Source organism: Xenopus tropicalis, chromosome 3 (genome assembly GCF_000004195.4).
Source record: "Xenopus tropicalis strain Nigerian chromosome 3, UCB_Xtro_10.0, whole genome shotgun sequence".
NCBI lineage: Eukaryota > Metazoa > Chordata > Amphibia > Anura > Pipidae > Xenopus > Xenopus tropicalis.
In genome coordinates, this window is record NC_030679.2 from 131,089,465 (window position 1) to 131,109,806 (window position 20,342).

General features: G+C 42.9%; 1 protein-coding gene across 1 annotated transcript; it reads left to right on the top strand.

Moving 5' to 3' along the window:
* The first annotated feature begins 6,546 nt into the window (after window positions 1-6,546).
* LOC116409794 lies at window positions 6,547-8,252 on the top strand. Its single transcript, XM_031899323.1, has one exon. The coding sequence runs from the start codon at window positions 7,176-7,178 to the stop codon at window positions 8,070-8,072; it is 897 nt and encodes a 298-aa protein (XP_031755183.1). The 5' UTR covers window positions 6,547-7,175; the 3' UTR covers window positions 8,073-8,252.
* Window positions 8,253-20,342: the final 12,090 nt, after the last annotated feature.

Sequence of the window (20,342 nt, forward strand, 5' to 3'; positions counted from 1 at the left end):
AATATCAGGATCCACACAATAGTGCTGCTTGCTATGGTTGTGAATTCCAAGACTGAAGGAAACAAGATTTATATAATGTATCCCAGACAAAGTACACATACTAGTTTGATTGCTTACAAGCCATTTTATATTTTTCATGGTGATTGTGCATACATTTGCAATACACAAAAAACTGACATTTTCTACATTGGTTCTACTATTCAAGTATGCAATACCTAATCCGGAAACCCCTTATCCAGAAAGCTCAGAATTAAGTGAAGCCCGTCTCCCATAGAGTCCATTTTAAACAAATAATTCTAACATTTAAAAAATGCTTTCCTTTTTCTCTGTAATAATAAAACACTAGCCTGCACCCAAGCGTATCTCATTCATTCGGGTGCATTAATACACCACAACCCTGTATAAAGCACAGTCCTGACTTACAAGCAGCCCCTCTCTCCTGCGCATACGTGGCGCTCCTGCTGCGCTCTGAGCTGTCTGCTGTCTCCCTCTCCTTACATAGCAGCCAGAGCCACTGAGAGGCCGAGGAGGAAAGAAAAGCCCTGATGGGACGCTGTTACCAACACTGCCATCCATATGCGGCTCTTACAGACAGCTCAGGATTGTATTAGCAGCTAATTTCTATCTGTATGTGATAGTTTAGATCCATTAATTACTCATATTCCCTTTAGAAACCATGGTGATGCTGCTGAATCTTTTCAGTCTAGTCCATTGGCAAACAACCATTTTATTTTGTACTCACATATTGTAAAAACAGCTACATGAATGTAATGTGAGCTAAAATTCCAAAAAATAGTTTAGTCTCCTCCTCCAAAAAAAAAAAATACAACACAGACAAAGATAATACATATAAAGGTAATGTTTATTAAATAACAAATATTCTGATAGCTCCAGAAGTTCTTGCCAGCTTGGGATGAGAATGAATAATTCTGTGAGTATTTCCCAACATACAAAAAGCTGTGTAAGGTGCTTTTCTAAAGGGGGAGCCAAAATCCTCTCCTCTCTTCATCTTCTCTTCCAGTATTTTTCTCTTCCCAGCTTTCATTAGACAAGGCAAAGAATTGTATATAAACTAACTGCACATCGAGCCAGTAGCTCCTTCACAGAAAGAAAATCTGTTCATATCGAAATCTTCGCACTAGATAGCGAAATAGGCAGTATAAACAGGCAAAGTAGATCAGCTCCTGCTGTGCTTCCATAAGGGTGGGTAAGATGAAATCTTCCAGTTCCCCAATGAAGTCGTCCAGTTCAGGTGAGTCTAATGGGATCTCTTGGAAATAAAATGATTTGAATCTTATGTAATGATTAGTGAATCTCTGTATCTTATTCCATAATGTGCTTCTAGTCTTTGCGTTCTGCACTCTAATCTTCTGCCCCATGGATCTCCATTCGGATGTTTTTTCCTGTAGTGACCCTAATGGGTTCTCATTAACAAGACCTGATTCGGGTTTAGCTGAATATTTAGCATCATATTCTGGTCTTTGTTTGGTTGAAAAAAGAATAAAAACTGATGTAAGAAATATAATTCTTAGATACATAATGGAAGTGAATTGGAACTGCAGAGAAAGCAAAGAAATTCCTCACTGCTCTGCTGTCCCTTCACATCCCATATGACAAGTGTCCCGGCCCTGCAGCTGTTACACTTGCACTGCTGTGATGACATCACAATGGTAGGGTTTAGTGCCCACGGTAACTGCCATTGTGATGTCATCGCACAGTAACTGTAGCACCAAAGAGCTGATCATTTCCACAAGACAAAGTTATATTAAAGGGGCAATGTAGCCTTTGTCCTATAAATGGACCATGTGATAAACATACCTTTTGCCTATTGTTTTTATCACACTTCAGTAGCCATATTGTACCAAACTAGAACACTTTCAGATTAAAGTTTATTGTGTTTTGTACCAGGATACATAGGAATCTGATTGGTGGGAACAGGCAAATCCCAATGCACAAAACTCTGTACAACAGAATATCAATTGGGGTAATAAGAGTACAGCATATTGCACATATATTTTATATAAGTGATTACAAGAATGTTGTATGTACTTGGCTTTACTACAATAGTTACAAAGAATAATCTGTAGGGATTTGTCCCACTCGTTATATTATACAGTGTAACAATGTTTCCAGGTAATTATAGATATGAGAGAGAAGAACTCACTTCTGGTAGGGAGACTGGAAAAATGAGGCAACATTATTTTATTCCCACGCATAAGATTCATGATTGCAATAATTCTGCTAAAATAATAATAAAGTTATCTGATTCACTCAGACCTTTAGACAGTGTCGGACTGGCCCACAGGAATACCAGGAAAATTCCCAGTTGGTCCCAGTTTGCTTCTAGCCATTTGGCCTAATTCATGGTCATTACTTATTTTTCTATGAGAACAGAGCAACTAAATATATAAAAGAATAGATTATGGTACGAAAAGATAGAAAATACTTGGAAAATATAGAAAATGAGTAAGAAGTGGATGAGAAATAGTTTATAGAGTGAGCCCCTGGCATCCCAGTCCCACACTGGATGGCGCTGAGCCTGTTTGTTACCTGCCGGTAGAACCCTGAGCTGTCTCAATTGGGGGCACTGTTTTTTGGGGGGACTGTCTCAATTGGGGGCACTGTGTATGGGGGGGAGTGTCTCAATTGGGGGCACTGTTTTTGGGGGGGACTGTCTCAATTGGGGGCACTGTGTATGGGGGGGAGTGTCTCAATTGGGGGCACTGTGTATGGGGGGGAGTGTCTCAATTGAGGGCACTGTGAATGGGGTGCACTGTCTCAATTGGGGGCACTGTGTATGGGGTGCACTGTCTCAATTGGGGGCACTGTGTATGGGGGGCACTTTCTATGGGGGGCATTGTGTATGGGGGCACTGTGTATGGGTAGTACTGTCTTTTAGGCTATTGGGGGCACTGTGTATGGGGGGGCAAACTGGTAGATAGTTATAACTCACTAATAACTCACTGCCTTCTCTCTATATTTGTATTTTATATGTAGGAGTTGCTATATTGTTTCCCTTAGGTAGTACAGTATGAGGGTATAGCACATTTGTGTCTGATCCCGCCATTTCTATTATATAAAAGGAGAATTTTTTGAAAAAAAAATGGATGGGGTGTGGTAATTGGGGCGTGGCCACAAAAGTAGGCGTGGTCAAAAAATTGCCCCGCTTCGCGCAACGAATGTTTTTGTCCCTCTTTTCATTTTTCAAATGTTGGGAGGTATGCCTTACACCGATTTTTTTTTAGACCAATATGGCAGCTTATCGGCCCGTGTATGGGCACTAATGATCTGGCAGGTATGATTTTTAGTCGGATTGGGGAACACATCGGCTCATTGATGCAGTCCCCGAACCCACTGACGCCTATACCTGTCATTGTTATTCGACCGTTTGGCCCCAGGGCAAAACAACCGAATTAGCCTGGATTCACCCGATATCGCCCACCCGCCCACCATGGGGATACCGGGAGAAGATGTGCTCACTTGGAGAGGTATATTAGCGAGTATGGCCATCTTTAAGCTGCACAGTTCCCTAGTTGTCCTGGTACTTCCCTACAGCTCCATTCATGGTCAGACTGGGGTGTGAGGGGCTCACTGGAGCTGTTACCCAAGGGGTCCCAACATCCCTTCAGGGGCCACCTGTTCACCACCCCCCATGCATTCATACACTATACTTCATAGTGCTTGGGGGAGCGATGGCAGTGGGGAAGAGTCAGCAGTGGGTATTGGGACTGGGTAAGTGGGGCCCACTGGCCTAGACCAGGCTCCATAACGTAAGGCAGTGATCTCCCCAACCAGTGGCTCGCAAGTAACATGTTTATTATCCCTTTTGATGTTGTTCCCAGGGCCGCCATCAGGGGGGCACAGGGGGTACAGTTGTACCGGGCCCGGCGGATTCTGACTTGTGAAGGGGGCCTGGCCGTGCTGCTAACTTCTTCGGGCCCCTTTAAGACAAGTTTGATATTCTGATTGGTTGCGCCCCGTGCGTACGTGACGTCAGTACGCACGGGGCGCAAGCTTATAAAAGGGCCTGTCGCCGGTCGGCTGAAGACAGAACAGAAGAGGAACCGCTCCGGAGGCATCGCTGGAGGAATCGCTGGAGGAATCGCTGGAGGAGCCCGAAGCTGCCGAGGAGCCTGCCCTGAAGCCAAGCGAGGAGGAGAGGAGAAGGCAAAGAAGATCCAGAAAAGAAAGTGTATAGGTAAGTTCCACTGAACGCCAATGTATATGGGGGGCGCCTGGGGGGGGTGGGGGTTACGGAGGGGGGCCTGCAAATTTTTGTTAAGGTGTAGGGGCCCTGGGCACAAAGTTTAATTATGTATAGGGGCCCTGGGCACAAAGTTTAATTATGTATAGGGGCCCTGGCCACCAATGTTTATTTCTGTATAGGGGCCCTGGCCACCAATGTTTATTTCTGTTTAGGGGCCCTGGCCACCAATGTTTATTTCTGTTTAGGGGCCCTGGCCACCAATGTTTATTTCTGTTTAGGGGCCCTGGCCACCAATGTTTATTTCTGTATAGGGGCCCTGGCCACCAATGTTTACTTCTGTATAGGGGCCCTGGCCACCAATGTTTACTTCTGTATAGGGGCCCTGGCCACCAATGTTTATTTCTGTTTAGGGGCCCTGGCCACCAATGTTTATTTCTGTTTAGGGGCCCTGGCCACCAATGTTTATTTCTGTTTAGGGGCCCTGGCCACCAATGTTTATTTCTGTTTAGGGGCCCTGGCCACCAATGTTTATTTCTGTTTAGGGGCCCTGGCCACCAATGTTTTTTTAACTTTATGGGACAATCTTAGAAACAAACCTGTTAGAAGTCTCCTGAAACCAGTTTTTTTAATCTGTTAGAGTCCCCCTGAAACCAATTGTTTTTGGAAAAATTGTTACTAATCCTCTGGCCACTTGTAAATTTTTATATTTTTTGAATCTGTTAAGAATCCCCCTGAAACCAATTGTTTTTGAAAAACTGTTACTAATCCCATGGCCACTTGTAGATTTTTTTTTTCCTAGGTGTTGAAAATCTCCTGACCACCTATTGTTTGCATGTCTGCAAGTGCTTTTGATTTTAAGTACAATTAAGAAATGCATTTTTTTTTCTTTCAAAGGAGCTGGACAGGTACCGTGCAACGCAAGAACGCAGTGGTGCAGCTGTCATTCATTTCTCAGCCTGGAAGCCCCCTGCAGAAGAGAAGTGAAGACAACAGCAGGTAAGTAGTTTTTTTTTTTTTATTGCGCTTGCTATTTTTGGTTTGCAGCTGTGGTCCTTGGCTTTAATAGTAATATATCCTCTTGGTGTTTATTGTGGCCATTGTATCATAACAGTTGTATTTTTGTAATGTTTCATTTCTTTGTATAGTTTTGCACTTTAGTTCTAATCACTTGAATTGGTTTTGCTTTTATTTAAGTTATTTATCTGCACTTATCTGGCTGTTTTTGGTGTTTGGTTTCCATTTTTTTTGGCTTTGGTTTTGGTAGTTTCCCTTTTTTAGGTTTTTCATTTAATTGCTTAGCTACTCTCTAGCACTTACGGCTGTAAACGAAAACAGTTGCACTTTATTTTTATTTTGCTGTGTGTTTTGTGATACTTTGGTGTTCTCTTTACAGTTTGTTTTTTTGCTCCAATTTTGGTAGTTACCCTTTTTAGGTTCTTTGTTTACATTTATAAAAAAGTTGCACTTTATTTTCATTTGGCACTTTACTCTGTGTTTTGAGATACTTTGGTGTGTGTCAGATTTTTTGGTTTCTACCTTGCAAAATTTGCACTTGAATTCATTTGCACTACTTTTGGTTTCATTTATTTTATTTAGCTTTATTTTGCACTTAATTTTTGGCATCCATGTTTAAGTAATTACGTTTCTGCTGCTTTTTGTACTTGCCTTTGTGTCCATAATTTTTGCGTAACCTTTTTTGCGGTGTGTGAAGAGGTATATTGGTTGCACTTTTCTAACAAACAAGTGGGCTCCATCCCCTTCATTTTGAGTTAAAAGGTTTAAGGACTTAACACACCAGGATGTATCACCATAAGTCTGGATCTCAGAAATGCAAGCAGAAGCGAGAGAGAGAGCAAGAAGATGAAAGGATGAAAAACAAGAAACCATTGCTCCAGTTCTTCAAAAAATCAAGTGACCGTGATGCAGGGGAAGATTGTGTGGATGCTGGCAAAGTCTCTTCTGGAATAGTGGAACAGGACAATTTTTGCAACACTGGAGCAATTGACAGTACGTCTTCAAACAGTGTTTCCTGTAACAAGACTTCCAGTCCCACTACTTGTGCAGAAGTTGAAGAAAGTGCTTCCTGCCGCATCTCTAATGTTACCGAAGTCACATTGATAGAAGAAGGTATGTCATGTAGTCTGTCAAGCATCGGTGCCAGTGAGTCCTTTTAAATAGCAGTATTGGGGAGCTCAACCCTCTGTTAACTTACCCAAACGGGTATCAGGTGCAAATACTGGAAGAACCTCACCTTGCATGGGGGTCAATATCCAACAGCAAAAAAATCCAGTAGCACACTGAAGATGCAAATCGTGAAAAAATTGTATTTTATTTGCCCAAGTACATAAAAACAAGCAAAGAGCAACGTTTCGGGACCCTCCGGACCCTTTCTCAAGCTAATGGTGCACTATTTAGTGTGCAAGTTATAAAGGTAGTGAAATGGGTGGGGATAGAGAAAACCTCCCCTGCTCCAGTGATAGCATGGTTAATTACAACAATTTAACCCCATATGTGCATACTAACAACCAGTCCTTAAATATTCTTATATAAAAATGTTAAAAAGCATACAAATATATATTTAGTCCACATTTGTGCAAGATTAGAGATCATTGTGTCAAATATCAGCATAGTGTATAACTGGAACACTCATCTCTGAGACGTTTAGAGGACTAGTTCAGCACATCATACTCAGTACCTCCCTGAGACTCATTGTAGTATGCTGGAATAGTCTTCCACCCTCAGCGTATCCAGTGTTATCCAGTTAGTAACCTTTAAAAAGAGAAAGATATAAATATATATGTATATATTGGTACATCACATAAAATAACAGATATAAAAATACACTAATATATGTACATTCACAGGTATCGAAATTACTCACTTAAAGATAAACATTGCAGGCGTATATTCTCTATTCAGACCTCGGGGCCAAATTGTGTCCAATTTATTAATCCAGAAACAAAGAGAAATGTTCATAATTTCCTCTAGAAGGCTTACAAATGATGCACATTCAGAGGCTGTGGGACTTTATAACTATTTTTCATCTTTCCGTGCCATTCTACTTGCAACATTTTGGCTGAAAGTCCTACAGTGTTTTGATGAGAGGAACAAAATTCTGCAGTCACGGTCAGTTTCCATGGAAATTGGAGCTGCAAATATTCGAGCACTTGCAGAAGAAATGAAATCTCTTCGTGAAAAGTGGCCTGCTCTACTCTCAGAGGCTAGATTGGTTGCTGATGGCATGGAGATTCCGGCAGAACTAATGAACACTCAACAGCTTCGCCGAAAGAAGTCACAGGGCCCTGGTGAACTTCAAGATCCGGAAAATGTTTTCAAGGTCAATGTTTTTCTTGTGACACTAGATACCATCGTTTCTGACCTAGATCAGCGATTTAAATCAACGGAGGAAGTCTGCTGTTTATTTGCCCCAATATTGAAGTTGAGAAAGATAGCAGAAGATGATCTTGAAACATCAACCAAGTTGCTGATTTCAAAATACCCTCAAGATCTTACAGACTCCTTACTGGATGAATTGAAGCATCTCAGAAAGGTCTACAGTGAAACATTTGAAGGGTTCTTGGGTCCACTGGAATTGTTAAATTCTATTTATGACCTGCAGCTTGAAGGCATTTTTGGAGAGGTTTGTGTTGCCCTTCGGATTTTTATTACACTTCCTTTGTCAGTTGCTGAAGGGGAGAGAGCATTCAGCAAATTGTCCTTGATAAAAAACTATCTACGGTCAACAATGAACGAACAGAGACTGAATAGCCTTGCAATGCTCTCCATAGAACACGAACTTGCAAATAAGCTGGATTTCAAAGAGCTTATTAAAGATTTTGCAAGAAGTAAAGTAAGAAGACTTTGAGCCCAATGTGCAATAAACTTCCAGAATATGGCACTTGACAATAACTTTACATTACACCCTTCAAGAACTTTTTTGTTGGCGGGGTTCCTGGTTACTTAAGTCAAAAACCCCTAGCACTTTTTTTTTCTATTTATACTAAGACTTGTTTTTTTATATTTATACTTAAAGTTGTATATATGTTGCATTATTTATTCAAACCAAAGTTTTTGTTTATATTTATATTAATAAAAATAAAGTTGAATATTTCTATTGTTGTGTTATTTATTCATACTAATCAAAGTTAGCAGTGCAGATATAAGTTGGAGACAGATTCCCATGTTCCATCAGCCTTATTAGGACTGGTAGTTTTTTTTTTGGCCAAGGGATTAAACCAAATGGCTCTTATTTGTATATTTGAAATGCAGAAAAATTCTAACACTAAGTGCAACTTAGGTTAGAATAGGTACCTGCTTAAAGAGTCTACCTTGACGTGGTGGCAGGCTTAATAACTCTTTGGCCAAAAGTCTTTCTTTTTCAGTTTTAGTGCTCATGTCTGTGTCCTTTGTACTGAGGGGAGGGGCCATTGGGGGAGGGGCCATCAGAAGGGGGGCCCAGAAAATTTGGTTGTGAGGGGCCCCGTGATTTCTGATGGCGGCCCTGGTTGTTCCCATTGACCTCAAAGCAGACGCTCATTTTTAAATTCCTGGCTTGGAGGCACATTACTCTGCAAAAAAAACCTCCTGCAGGCTGGAAATCCACATAGGCTACCAAATAGCCAATCAGAGTATTTACTTGGCTACCCCAGGTAATGTGGTCATACTTGTGTGGGCAGACTCGGTGGGCCTTGGCAGCCCAGATCCTATCCCCCCCAAGACGCACCCGCGATCCGCGTCTCCCTCCCCCAATGCGCCTTAGGTAAGTTTCTTCTAGGAGCGCTCGGGGGAGGGGGTCGGAGGGTATTGGGGGCCTCTGCGGGGGGGAGGTAGTGCACCCCCCAGTCTGACCCTGAATAAAAGTACTTTTAACATGAAAGTAAATTTAAAATGAAAAACATTTTTTTTTTTATTAAAAACATCCATATCTTTTATAAATGTATTTAAAAAATACTCGGCTGTCAATCATAGATTGCCTGTCCCACCTTTTTTCCTGGGACATTGAGGTGTGGCAGTCAATAACTTTCACTTTCCATTCTGCACTTTCTAGACGTAAGGTTGCCACCTGGCTGGTAAAAATCTTGCTTGATGTCAATGTTATTAATAGAGAAACAAAAATATAGGAAGGCCGGTATTTATTTCTAGAAAAGGTGGTAACCCTACCTAAATGTCACTGCACTCCTCACATTCCCCCTCCCTCCCTACTGTCTATAATTGTGTAGCCTGGGCATAGGCCTCAGGCCAACTATTCTGGCCCGTAGGTGCTTTTCGAGTGAGGTTGTGGAATGCCCTTCCTAGTGATGGGGTAATGGCAGATTCTGTTAATGCCTATAAGAGGGGCCTAGATGAGTTCTTGAACAATCAGAATATCCAAGGCTATTGTGATACTAATATCTACAGTTAGTATTAGTGGTTGTGTTTATAGTTTATGTATGTGAGTGTATAGATTGGTAGGTGTGGGTTTGTGGGTGCTTGGTTTACTTGGAAGGGTTGAACTTGATGGACTCTGGTCTTTTTTCAACCCTATGTAATTATACACAACATTTTGGGGTGCTACAATGCCTTAATATCAGGATCCACACAATAGTGCTGCTTGCTATGGTTGTGAATTCCAAGACTGAAGGAAACAAGATTTATATAATGTATCCCAGACAAAGTACACATACTAGTTTGATTGCTTACAAGCCATTTTATATTTTTCATGGTGATTGTGCATACATTTGCAATACACAAAAAACTGACATTTTCTACATTGGTTCTACTATTCAAGTATGTAATACCTAATCCGGAAACCCCTTATCCAGAAAGCTCAGAATTAAGTGAAGCCCGTCTCCCATAGAGTCCATTTTAAACAAATAATTCTAACATTTAAAAAATGCTTTCCTTTTTCTCTGTAATAATAAAACACTAGCCTGCACCCAAGCGTATCTCATTCATTCGGGTGCATTAATACACCACAACCCTGTATAAAGCACAGTCCTGACTTACAAGCAGCCCCTCTCTCCTGCGCATACGTGGCGCTCCTGCTGCGCTCTGAGCTGTCTGCTGTATCCCTCTCCTTACATAGCAGCCAGAGCCACTGAGAGGCCGAGGAGGAAAGAAAAGCCCTGATGGGACGCTGTTACCAACACTGCCATCCATATGCGGCTCTTACAGACAGCTCAGGATTGTATTAGCAGCTAATTTCTATCTGTATGTGATAGTTTAGATCCATTAATTACTCATATTCCCTTTAGAAACCATGGCGATGCTGCTGAATCTTTTCAGTCTAGTCCATTGGCAAACAACCATTTTATTTTGTACCCACATATTGTAAAAACAGCTACATGAATGTAATGTGAGCTAAAATTCCAAAAAATAGTTTAGTCTCCTCCTCCAAAAAAAAAAAATACAACACAGACAAAGATAATACATATAAAGGTAATGTTTATTAAATAACAAAAATTCTGATAGCTCCAGAAGTTCTTGCCAGCTTGGGATGAGAATGAATAATTCTGTGAGTATTTCCCAACATACAAAAAGCTGTGTAAGGTGCTTTTCTAAAGGGGGAGCCAAAATCCTCTCCTCTCTTCATCTTCTCTTCCACTATTTTTCTCTTCCCAGCTTTCATTAGACAAGGCAAAGAATTGTATATAAGCTAACTGCACATCGAGCCAGTAGCTCCTTCACAGAAAGAAAATCTGTTCATATCGAAATCTTCGCACTAGATAGCGAAATAGGCAGTATAAACAGGCAAAGTAGATCAGCTCCTGTTGTGCTTCCATAAGGGTGGGTAAGATGAAATCTTCCAGTTCCCCAATGAAGTCGTCCAGTTCAGGTGAGTCTAATGGGATCTCTTGGAAATAAAATGATTTGAATCTTATGTAATGATTAGCGAATCTCTGTATCTTATTCCATAATGTGCTTCTAGTCTTTGCGTTCTGCACTCTAATCTTCTGCCCCATGGATCTCCATTCGGATGTTTTTTCCTGTAGTGACCCTAATGGGTTCTCATTAACAAGACCTGATTCGGGTTTAGCTGAATATTTAGCATCATATTCTGGTCTTTGTTTGGTTGAAAAAAGAATAAAAACTGATGTAAGAAATATAATTCTTAGATACATAATGGAAGTGAATTGGAACTGCAAAAGAAGCAAAGAAATTCCTCACTGCTCTGCTGTCCCTTCACATCCCATATGACAAGTGTCCCGGCCCTGCAGCTGTTACACTTGCACTGCTGTGATGACATCACAATGGTAGGGTTTAGTGCCCACGGTAACTGCCATTGTGATGTCATCGCACAGTAACTGTAGCACCAAAGAGCTGATCATTTCCACAAGACAAAGTTATATTAAAGGGGCAATGTAGCCTTTGTCCTATAAATGGACCATGTGATAAACATACCTTTTGCCTATTGTTTTTATCACACTTCAGTAGCCATATTGTACCAAACTAGAACACTTTCAGATTAAAGTTTATTGTGTTTTGTACCAGGATACATAGGAATCTGATTGGTGGGAACAGGCACATCCCAATGCACAAAACTCTGTACAACAGAATATCAATTGGGGTAATAAGAGTACAGCATATTGCACATATATTTTATATAAGTGATTACAAGAATTTTGTATGTACTTGGCTTTACTACAATAGTTACAAAGAATAATCTGTAGGGATTTGTTCCACTCGTTATATTATACAGTGTAACAATGTTTCCAGGTAATTATAGAAATGAGAGAGAAGAACTCACTTCTGGTAGGGAGACTGGAAAAATGAGGCAACATTATTTTATTCCCACACATAAGATTCATGATTGCAATAATTCTGCTAAAATAATAATAAAGTTATCTGATTCACTCAGACCGTTAGACAGTGTCGGACTGGCCCACAGGAATACCAGGAAAATTCCCAGTTGGTCCCAGTTTGCTTCTAGCCATTTGGCCTAATTCATGGTCATTACTTATTTTTCTATGAGAACAGAGCAACTAAATATATAAAAGAATAGATTATGGTACGAAAAGATAGAAAATACTTGGAAAATATAGATAATGAGTAAGAAGTGGATGAGAAATAGTTTACAGAGTGAGCCCCTGGCATCCCAGTCCCACACTGGATGGCGCTGAGCCTGTTTGTTACCTGCCGGTAGAACCCTGAGCTGTCTCAATTGGGGGCACTGTTTTTGGGGGGGACTGTCTCAATTGGGGGCACTGTGTATGGGGGGGAGTGTCTCAATTGGGGGCACTGTTTTTGGGGGGACTGTCTTAATTGGGGGCACTGTGTATGGGGGGGAGTGTCTCAATTGGGGGCACTGTTTTTGGGGGGGACTGTCTCAATTGGGGGCACTGTGTATGGGGGGGAGTGTCTCAATTGGGGGCACTGTGAATGGGGGGGAGTGTCTCAATTGAGGGCACTGTATATGGGGTGCACTGTCTCAATTGGGGGCACTGTGTATGGGGTGCACTGTCTCAATTGGGGGCACTGTGTATGGGGGGCACTTTCTATGGGGGCATTGTGTATGGGGGCACTGTGTATGGGTAGTACTGTCTTTTAGGCTATTGGGGGCACTGTGTATGGGGGGGCAAACTGGTAGATAGTTATAACTCACTAATAACTCACTGCCTTCTCTCTATATTTGTATTTTATATGTAGGAGTTGCTATATTGTTTCCCTTAGGTAGTACAGTATGAGGGTATAGCACATTTGTGTCTGATCCCGCCATTTCTATTATATAAAAGGAGAATTTTTTGAAAAAAAAATGGATGGGGTGTGGTAATTGGGGCGTGGCCACAAAAGTAGGCGTGGTCAAAAAAATTGCCCCGCTGCGCGCAACGAATCTTTTTGTCCCTCTTTTCATTTTTCAAATGTTGGGAGGTATGCCTTACACCGATTTTTTTTTAGACCAATATGGCAGCTTATCGGCCCGTGTATGGGCACTAATGATCTGGCAGGTATGATTTTTAGTCGGATTGGGGAACACATCGGCTCATTGATGCAGTCCCCGAACCCACTGACGCCTATACCTGTCATTGTTATTCCACCGTTTGGCCCCAGGGCAAAACAACCGAATTAGCCTGGATTCACCCGATATCGCCCACCCGCCCACCATGGGGATACCGGGAGAAGATGTGCTCACTTGGAGAGGTATATTAGCGAGTATGGCCATCTTTAAGCTGCACAGTTCCCTAGTTGTCCTGGTACTTCCCTACAGCTCCATTCATGGTCAGACTGGGGTGTGAGGGGCTCACTGGAGCTGTTACCCAAGGGGTCCCAACATCCCTTCAGGGGCCACCTGTTCACCACCCCCCATGCATTCATACACTATACTTCATAGTGCTTGGGGGAGCGACGGCAGTGGGGAAGAGTCAGCAGTGGGTATTGGGTCTGGGTAAGTGGGGCCCACTGGCCTAGACCAGGCTCCATAACGTAAGGCAGTGATCTCCCCAACCAGTGGCTCGCAAGTAACATGTTTACTATCCCTTTTGATGTTGTTCCCATTGACCTCAAAGCAGACGCTCATTTTTAAATTCCTGGCTTGGAGGCACATTACTCTGCAAAAAAAAACCTCCTGCAGGCTGGAAATCCACATAGGCTACCAAATAGCCAATCAGAGTATTTACTTGGCTACCCCAGGTAATGTGGTCATATTTGTGTGGGCAGACTCGGTGGGCCTTGGCAGCCCAGATCCTATCCCCCCCCAAGACGCACCCGCGATCCGCATCTCCCTCCCCCAACGCGCCTTAGGTAAGTTTCTTCTAGGAGCGCTCGGGGGAGGGGGTCGGAGGGTATTGGGGGCCTCTGCGGGGGGGAGGTAGTGCACCCCCCAGTCCGACCCTGAATAAAAGTACCTTTAACATGAAAGTAAATTTAAAATGAAAAACATTTTTTTTTTAATTAAAAACATCCATATCTTTTATAAATGTATTTTAAAAATACTCGGCTGTCAATCATAGATTGCCTGTCCCACCTTTTTTCCTGGGACATTGAGGTGTGGCAGTCAATAACTTTCACTTTCCATTCTGCACTTTCTAGACGTAAGGTTGCCACCTGGCTGGTAAAAATGTTGCTTGATGTCAATGTTATTAATAGAGAAACAAAAATATAGGAAGGCCGGTATTTATTTCTAGAAAAGGTGGTAACCCTACCTAAATGTCACTGCACTCCTCACATTCCCCCTCCCTCCCTACTGTCTATAATTGTGTAGCCTGGGCATAGGCCTCAGGCCAACTATTCTGGCGCGTAGGTGCTTTTTCAGTGAGGTTGGGGAATGCCCTTCCTAGTGATGGGGTAATGGCAGATTCTGTTAATGCCTATAAGAGGGGCCTGGATGAGTTCTTGAACAATCAGAATATCCAAGGCTATTGTGATACTAATATCTACAGTTAGTACTAGTGGTTGTATTTATAGTTTATGTATGTGAGTATAAGGATTGGTAGGTGTGGGTTTGTGGGTGCTTGGTTTACTTGGAAGGGTTGAACTTGATGGACTCTGGTCTTTTTTCAACCCTATGTAATTATACACAACATTTTGGGGTGCTACAATGCCTTAATATCAGGATCCACACAATAGTGCTGCTTGCTATGGTTGTGAATTCCAAGACTGAAGGAAACAAGATTTATATAATGTATCCCAGACAAAGTACACATACTAGTTTGATTGCTTACAAGCCATTTTATATTTTTCATGGTGATTGTGCATACATTTGCAATACACAAAAAACTGACATTTTCTACATTGGTTCTACTATTCAAGTATGCAATACCTAATCCGGAAACCCCTTATCCAGAAAGCTCAGAATTAAGTGAAGCCCGTCTCCCATAGAGTCCATTTTAAACAAATAATTCTTACATTTAAAAAATGCTTTCCTTTTTCTCTGTAATAATAAAACACTAGCCTGCACCCAAGCGTATCTCATTCATTCGGGTGCATTAATACACCCAACCCTGTATAAAGCACAGTCCTGACTTACAAGCAGCCCCTCTCTCCTGCGCATACGTGGCGCTCCTGCTGCGCTCTGAGCTGTCTGCTGTATCCCTCTCCTTACATAGCAGCCAGAGCCACTGAGAGGCCGAGGAGGAAAGAAAAGCCCTGATGGGACGCTGTTACCAACACTGCCATCCATATGCGGCTCTTACAGACAGCTCAGGATTGTATTAGCAGCTAATTTATATCTGTATGTGATAGTTTAGATCCATTAATTACTCATATTCCCTTTAGAAACCATGGTGATGCTGCTGAATCTTTTCAGTCTAGTCCATTGGCAAACAACCATTTTATTTTGTACTCACATATTGTAAAAACAGCTACATGAATGTAATGTGAGCTAAAATTCCAAAAAATAGTTTAGTCTCCTCCTCCAAAAAAAAAAAATACAACACAGACAAAGATAATACATATAAAGGTAATGTTTATTAAATAACAAAAATTCTGATAGCTCCAGAAGTTCTTGCCAGCTTGGGATGAGAATGAATAATTCTGTGAGTATTTCCCAACATACAAAAAGCTGTGTAAGGTGCTTTTCTAAAGGGGGAGCCAAAATCCTCTCCTCTCCTCATCTTCTCTTCCACTATTTTTCTCTTCCCAGCTTTCATTAGACAAGGCAAAGAATTGTATATAAGCTAACTGCACATCGAGCCAGTAGCTCCTTCACAGAAAGAAAATCTGTTCATATCGAAATCTTCGCACTAGATAGCGAAATAGGCAGTATAAACAGGCAAAGTAGATCAGCTCCTGCTGTGCTTCCATAAGGGTGGGTAAGATGAAATCTTCCAGTTCCCCAATGAAGTCGTCCAGTTCAGGTGAGTCTAATGGGATCTCTTGGAAATAAAATGATTTGAATCTTATGTAATGATTAGCGAATCTCTGTATCTTATTCCATAATGTGCTTCTAGTCTTTGCGTTCTGCACTCTAATCTTCTGCCCCATGGATCTCCATTCGGATGTTTTTTCCTGTAGTGACCCTAATGGGTTCTCATTAACAAGACCTGATTCAGGTTTAGCTGAATATTTAGCATCATATTCTGGTCTTTGTTTGGTTGAAAAAAGAATAAAAACTGATGTAAGAAATATAATTCTTAGATACATAATGGAAGTGAATTGGAACTGCAGAGAAAGCAAAGAAATTCCTCACTGCTCTGCTGTCCCTTCACATCCCATATGACAAGTGTCCCGGCCCTGCAGCTGTTACACTTGCACTGCTGTGATGACATCACAATGGTAGGGTTTAGTGCCCACGGTAACTGCCATTGTGATGTCATCGCACAGTAACTGTAGCACCAAAGAGCTGATCATTTCCACAAGACAAAGTTATATTAAAGGGGCAATGTAGCCTTTGTCCTATAAATGGACCATGTGATAAACATACCTTTTGCCTATTGTTTTTATCACACTTCAGTAGCCATATTGTACCAAACTAGAACACTTTCAGATTAAAGTTTATTGTCTTTTGTACCAGGATACATAGGAATCTGATTGGTGGGAACAGGCACATCCCAATGCACAAAACTCTGTACAACAGAATATCAATTGGGGTAATAAGAGTACAGCATATTGCACATATATTTTATATAAGTGATTACAAGAATGTTGTATGTACTTGGCTTTACTACAATAGTTACAAAGAATAATCTGTAGGGATTTGTCCCACTCGTTATATTATACAGTGTAACAATGTTTCCAGGTAATTATAGATATGAGAGAGAAGAACTCACTTCTGGTAGGGAGACTGGAAAAATGAGGCAACATTATTTTATTCCCACACATAAGATTCATGATTGCAATAATTCTGCTAAAATAATAATAAAGTTATCTGATTCACTCAGACCTTTAGACAGTGTCGGACTGGCCCACAGGAATACCAGGAAAATTCCCAGTTGGCCCCAGTTGGCTTCTAGCCATTTGGCCTAATTCATGGTCATTACTTATTTTTCTATGAGAACAGAGCAACTAAATATATAAAAGAATAGATTATGGTACGAAAAGATAGAAAATACTTGGAAAATATAGAAAATGAGTAAGAAGTGGATGAGAAATAGTTTACAGAGTGAGCCCCTGGCATCCCAGTCCCACACTGGATGGCGCTGAGCCTGTTTGTTACCTGCCGGTAGAACCCTGAACTGTCTCAATTGGGGGCACTGTTTTTTGGGGGGACTGTCTCAATTGGGGGCACTGTGTATGGGGGGGAGTGTCTCAATTGGGGGCACTGTTTTTGGGGGGGACTGTCTCAATTGGGGGCACTGTGTATGGGGGGGACTGTCTCAATTGGGGGCACTGTGAATGGGGGGGAGTGTCTCAATTGAGGGCACTGTGTATGGGGTGCACTGTCTCAATTGGGGGCACTGTTTTTTGGGGGGACTGTCTCAATTGGGGGCACTGTGTATGGGGGGGAGTGTCTCAATTGGGGGCACTGTTTTTGGGGGGGACTGTCTCAATTGGGGGCACTGTGTATGGGGGGGACTGTCTCAATTGGGGGCACTGTGAATGGGGGGGAGTGTCTCAATTGAGGGCACTGTGTATGGGGTGCACTGTCTCAATTGGGGGCACTGTGAATGGGGTGCACTGTCTCAATTGGGGGCACTGTGTATGGGGGGCACTTTCTATGGGGGGCATTGTGTATGGGGGCACTGTGTATGGGTAGTACTGTCTTTTAGGCTATTGGGGGCACTGTGTATGGGGGGGCAAACTGGTAGATAGTTATAACTCACTAATAACTCACTGCCTTCTCTCTATATTTGTATTTTATATGTAGGAGTTGCTATATTGTTTCCCTTAGGTAGTACAGTATGAGGGTATAGCACATTTGTGTCTGATCCCGCCATTTCTATTATATAAAAGGAGAATTTTTTGAAAAAAAAATGGATGGGGTGTGGTAATTGGGGCGTTGCCACAAAAGTAGGCGTGGTCAAAAAAATTGCCCCGCTGCGCGCAACGAATCTTTTTGTCCCTCTTTTCATTTTTCAAATGTTGGGAGGTATGCCTTACACCGATTTTTTTTTAGACCAATATGGCAGCTTATCGGCCCGTGTATGGGCACTAATGATCTGGCAGGTATGATTTTTAGTCGGATTGGGGAACACATCGGCTCATTGATGCAGTCCCCGAACCCACTGACGCCTATACCTGTCATTGTTATTCCACCGTTTGGCCCCAGGGCAAAACAACCGAATTAGCCTGGATTCACCCGATATCGCCCACCCGCCCACCATGGGGATACCGGGAGAAGATGTGCTCACTTGGAGAGGTATATTAGCGAGTATGGCCATCTTTAAGCTGCACAGTTCCCTAGTTGTCCTGGTACTTCCCTACAGCTCCATTCATGGTCAGACTGGGGTGTGAGGGGCTCACTGGAGCTGTTACCCAAGGGGTCCCAACATCCCTTCAGGGGCCACCTGTTCACCACCCCCCATGCATTCATACACTATACTTCATAGTGCTTGGGGGAGCGATGGCAGTGGGGAAGAGTCAGCAGTGGGTATTGGGTCTGGGTAAGTGGGGCCCACTGGCCTAGACCAGGCTCCATAACGTAAGGCAGTGATCTCCCCAACCAGTGGCTCGCAAGTAACATGTTTATTATCCCTTTTGATGTTGTTCCCAGGGCCGCCATCAGGGGGGCACAGGGGGTACAGTTGTACCGGGCCCGGCGGATTCTGACTTGTGAAGGGGGCCCGGCCGTGCTGCTAACTTCTTCGGGCCCCTTTAAGACAAGTTTGATATTCTGATTGGTTGCGCCCCGTGCGTACGTGACGTCAGTACGCACGGGGCGCAAGCTTATAAAACGGCCTGTCGCCGGTCGGCTGAAGACAGAACAGAAGAGGAACCGCTCCGGAGGCATCGCTGGAGGCATCGCTGGAGGAATCGCTGGAGGAATCGCTGGAGGAGCCCGAAGCTGCCGAGGAGCCTGCCCTGAAGCCAAGCGAGGAGGAGAGGAGAAGGCAAAGAAGATCCAGAAAAGAAAGTGTATAGGTAAGTTCCACTGAACGCCAATGTATATGGGGGGCGCCTGGGGGGGGTGGGGGTTACGGAGGGGGGCCTGCAAATTTTTGTTAAGGTATAGGGGCCCTGGGCACAAAGTTTAATTATGTATAGGGGCCCTGGGCACAAAGTTTAATTATGTATAGGGGCCCTGGCCACCAATGTTTATTTCTGTATAGAGGCCCTGGCCACCAATGTTTATTTCTGTATAGGGGCCCTGGCCACCAATGTTTATTTCTGTTTAGGGGCCCTGGCCACCAATGTTTATTTCTGTTTAGGGGCCCTGGCCACCAATGTTTATTTCTGTTTAGGGGCCCTGGCCACCAATGTTTATTTCTGTTTAGGGGCCCTGGCCACCAATGTTTATTTCTGTTTAGGGGCCCTGGCCACCAATGTTTATTTCTGTATAGGGGCCCTGGCCACCAATGTTTACTTCTGTATAGGGGCCCTGGCCACCAATGTTTACTTCTGTATAGGGGCCCTGGCCACCAATGTTTATTTCTGTTTAGGGGCCCTGGCCACCAATGTTTATTTCTGTTTAGGGGCCCTGGCCACCAATGTTTACTTCTGTATAGGGGCCCTGGCCACCAATGTTTATTTCTGTTTAGGGGCCCTGGCCACCAATGTTTATTTCTGTTTAGGGGCCCTGGCCACCAATGTTTATTTCTGTTTAGGGGCCCTGGCCACCAATGTTTATTTCTGTTTAGGGGCCCTGGCCACCAATGTTTATTTCTGTATAGGGGCCCTGGCCACCAATGTTTACTTCTGTATAGGGGCCCTGGCCACCAATGTTTACTTCTGTATAGGGGCCCTGGCCACCAATGTTTATTTCTGTTTAGGGGCCCTGGCCACCAATGTTTATTTCTGTTTAGGGGCCCTGGCCACCAATGTTTATTTCTGTTTAGGGGCCCTGGCCACCAATGTTTATTTCTGTTTAGGGGCCCTGGCCACCAATGTTTATTTCTGTTTAGGGGCCCTGGCCACCAATGTTTATTTCTGTTTAGGGGCCCTGGCCACCAATGTTTATTTCTGTTTAGGGGCCCTGGCCACCAATGTTTATTTCTGTTTAGGGGCCCTGGCCACCAATGTTTATTTCTGTTTAGGGGCCCTGGCCACCAATGTTTTTTTAACTTTATGGGACAATCTTAGAAACAAACCTGTTAGAAGTCTCCTGAAACCAGTTTTTTTAATC